General features: G+C 40.2%; 1 protein-coding gene across 1 annotated transcript in view; it reads left to right on the plus strand.

Moving 5' to 3' along the window:
- The window catches only part of EEF2 (eukaryotic translation elongation factor 2), a gene marked incomplete at its 5' end in the record, with an annotated part of 12440 nt that overhangs the window by 3488 nt on the left and 5746 nt on the right, over positions 1–3206 (plus strand). Inside the window, 5 exon segments of the mRNA XM_010134444.1 lie at positions 894–935; positions 937–991; positions 1182–1274; positions 1276–1308; positions 2042–2171. Of these exon segments, the coding sequence (XP_010132746.1) occupies positions 894–935; positions 937–991; positions 1182–1274; positions 1276–1308; positions 2042–2171 (353 nt within the window).

The raw sequence follows: 3206 nt of genomic DNA on the forward strand, positions 1-3206 counted from the left end.
ATGTACAAGACTAGATACCACAGGGGTACTCTAAGGGCATCGTGCGTATGATGCTTAAGCACATGCTTAGTGTTACAGTGCTTCTGTAACACTAAGCTTTCTTGAAAACTAGAGACTGCAGTTTGTAACTCTTACAACAAAAATAGCTATGTATCTGAAAAAGGCAAGCGCTTGGCACGCAGATATGCTGCGTGTGCCTTCTGTGGTGAGTTCTGATAACCTCAGAGCAGAGAGAGAAGGTTCACTCTAAGAACTTCCAAATATGGATGCTTTTACTGCGCTGCATAGGTAAAATTAACACAACACAGATCTGTGGACCAAATCCAGTCTCTAGATACCAATGAGCATTTCTGTTAATCTAATGAACCTCAAGTTGTATCTCCTGATTTCCTAGTAGACGCGCACACAACTTGCTCTGTACATGAGTGAAAGCTCAACATGTTTGCTTGTCTTCTGATGCCTTATAATGAATGAACCTACCTGGACTCATTTAGCTCCTCGGTTACTCCAAGATTTATCTGGTATGGTATTTCAGCGATGTTAATACTTCAAAAAACAGTTATAGCTAACAGTATCAGAATTCGTGGCAACAAGTTTGCTTACAGTGCCTAGTTCCCTGTAAAAGCCTAAAAAATGCACACTGAAGTCGGTGTTTTTAAGTGTAGTAAAAAACTTCAAAAATCCAAATAGACAAAAAGCCATCCTTTGCCTTACCCAATCATCTAACACTTATTGCTACATTGAAACAAGGATTGGACACTCTTCTGCTCTTTTTACTTCTGCTTTGATGTGAAGCTTTGCAAGATATTATTTAAAAATAAGTGGAAATTTGCACAGAAGGAGGATACTCCTCAAGTTCAAACTGGATGAGTGAAAATAAACATCTTCTTTAGATATTTTGATCTAGCAGCTGAAAAATTCAGCAAATCAGCCACTATCCCAGAAATTGCGAAGGGCATTTTGCCAGCTGTGCTTGGATCCTATTTTTAAGGTAAAGCAGTATTTTGTCATGATTTGATTGCAGGAGTGTAAGGGGAGACTTTTATTTAGTTCAGCAAGTTAGCTCTTAGGAAAGCCATCCTCTTGTAAAGCAGGTCCATACTTTCTATTGAGACTGGAAAAATTCTACAGTATTAGAAAAATGTGCAAAAGGTGGGACAGTCACTATAAACATGTTTCAGATCTTTGACACCATTATGAATTTTAAGAAGGAAGAGACAGCCAGACAGATAGAGAAACCTGATACCAAACTAGACATGAAAGATAAGAAGGAAAGATAAAGATACAGAAAGAAAACACCTTCTTAAGGTAACTTGGCCTTTCTACTTCATTAGAATTGCCAGTGTGGAAGCATTTTGTACCCTTCAGCTGTGTAGTGAGAACAGTCTTTTACACCTTTCTAAAATCCACAGAAACTTGTCTTAATTGTCTTTTTATAATCTGGTCAGTGGTTAGTCTGTGCGTCAGGAACATCGTGATTTGAGACAAGGCGCTTGGTAACGTATTGCGTTTGATTTGCTAGAATAATAACTGCACTTAAGTGTGTTGCAGCACTGTGACAAACAGCCAGAGATTTGAAAAAACATTTGGTTTTATTTTTATCTTCCATGTGTGGAAGATACAACCATAAAATACGACTTCATTGAATTTTTTTTTGTTTCTGCTATCGTAATCCGTTGTCAGCAGAGAAGGAGGACGTTTGCGGTTTATTTCAGCAGCTTCATACAGTCCAAGAATCCCAACCTTTCTGCCAAAATGTAAGTCACAGACCCAAGCAAGATAAGAATGCAAGGACTGCTGGTTTTCAGTAATTCAAACATACAGTTATGTTCAAGCTGTTTCTTCTAGGTAAGTATTATTTTCCTCATAGCCTTTAACAAGATTCAAGTGGTCACTGGGAAATCTTAAATGGCTGTCATGACTGTTTACATTGCATCCCTTGGTGTAGCCTTCAACGTGCGATCCAAAAAGTTTATTTGGCGGTAGGTTATTACATATGTTGAATCAAGTTTTAATTACAATATTAATTTTAGGTCCGTAGGCTGTGGTGCGCAGCTGGCTGCCAGCTGGAGATGCCTTGCTTCAGATGATCACCACTCACCTACCTTCCCCTCAAAAACACCACTGAGAACTTCTTTATGAGGGGCCGCCTGATGATGACGCTGCTATGGGTAAAAAAATACTTTCCAGCTTATCCAGGTCTGTAAAAAACGCAGCACCCCTAGTGCACAGGTGAGTAGAACTGCCTAAAATGGATTTGGGTTAAGTTTGTGTGTTGTAACGATAATTACTGCTTGAGGACTCTGAGCAGCGTCTTACAAAAAGTAAGAAAGCAAAGGAAAAGCCTTGGAGTACTACACATAAAACTTGCTTTATGTCATTATATGCTGGATGCTGATGTGTGTAAAACCACAGTGCATTTATTTTAGGTTCAGATTTGGTGTGATTGAGATGAGCAGGGATATGGTATGTATCGTATACTGTAAGAGGTGGATGGAGCAGGCAGCTCATCACCCTCATTCTCTCTGCAGGTAGATGGTGGTCTGTCCAGTGAATCCTGTGATTTCTCATCAAGAACTGGAACAGCTGCTGCTTACCTGGCAGAGAAATACAAGTGGGATGCGTCTGAGGCTCCCAGGAGTTGGTGCTTTGGACCTGATGGTACTGGTCGAAATACCTTAGCTGACATCATGAAAGGTGTCCAGTATCTAAATGGAATCAAAGACAGCATTGTCCTGGTTTCCAGTGGGCTACAAAAGAGGAAAGTGCAGTTCTGTGTGTCATATCTGGTATTACTGGAATGTATCTGAGCGCTGTTCATGTGAAATCTTTAAAAACTGTCGATGGCTGGTAGGAACAGGATAGTGGGGCTAGCTGGAATTTATCCCTGATGAAGAACACATGAAACAAACTTACGTAATGAACATGTTTATTTGAATGTTTGTTCCAAGTGTGAGTTCACAAATGCTAAAGGGGCATTTGAGTCCTTCTTAGAAGGACTTCTCTGGATCCCAGTAAAACTGTGTCTTGAATCAGACCAGAATCCTGCTAAGTGCAGATTCATGTCTTAGAAACTCGTAAGTAGTAACACGCTTTTGGTTTTCCCCTTTTTAATACTGCAGGGTGTCTCGCATGAGCAGGACATGAGAGGCATTCGTTTGGGTACTCATGATGTCATTCTGCACACTGTCACTGTTCACCGTGGT

This window comes from Buceros rhinoceros, unplaced genomic scaffold (assembly GCF_000710305.1).
Source record: "Buceros rhinoceros silvestris isolate BGI_N320 unplaced genomic scaffold, ASM71030v1 scaffold35594, whole genome shotgun sequence".
In the NCBI taxonomy this organism is placed as follows: domain Eukaryota; kingdom Metazoa; phylum Chordata; class Aves; order Bucerotiformes; family Bucerotidae; genus Buceros; species Buceros rhinoceros.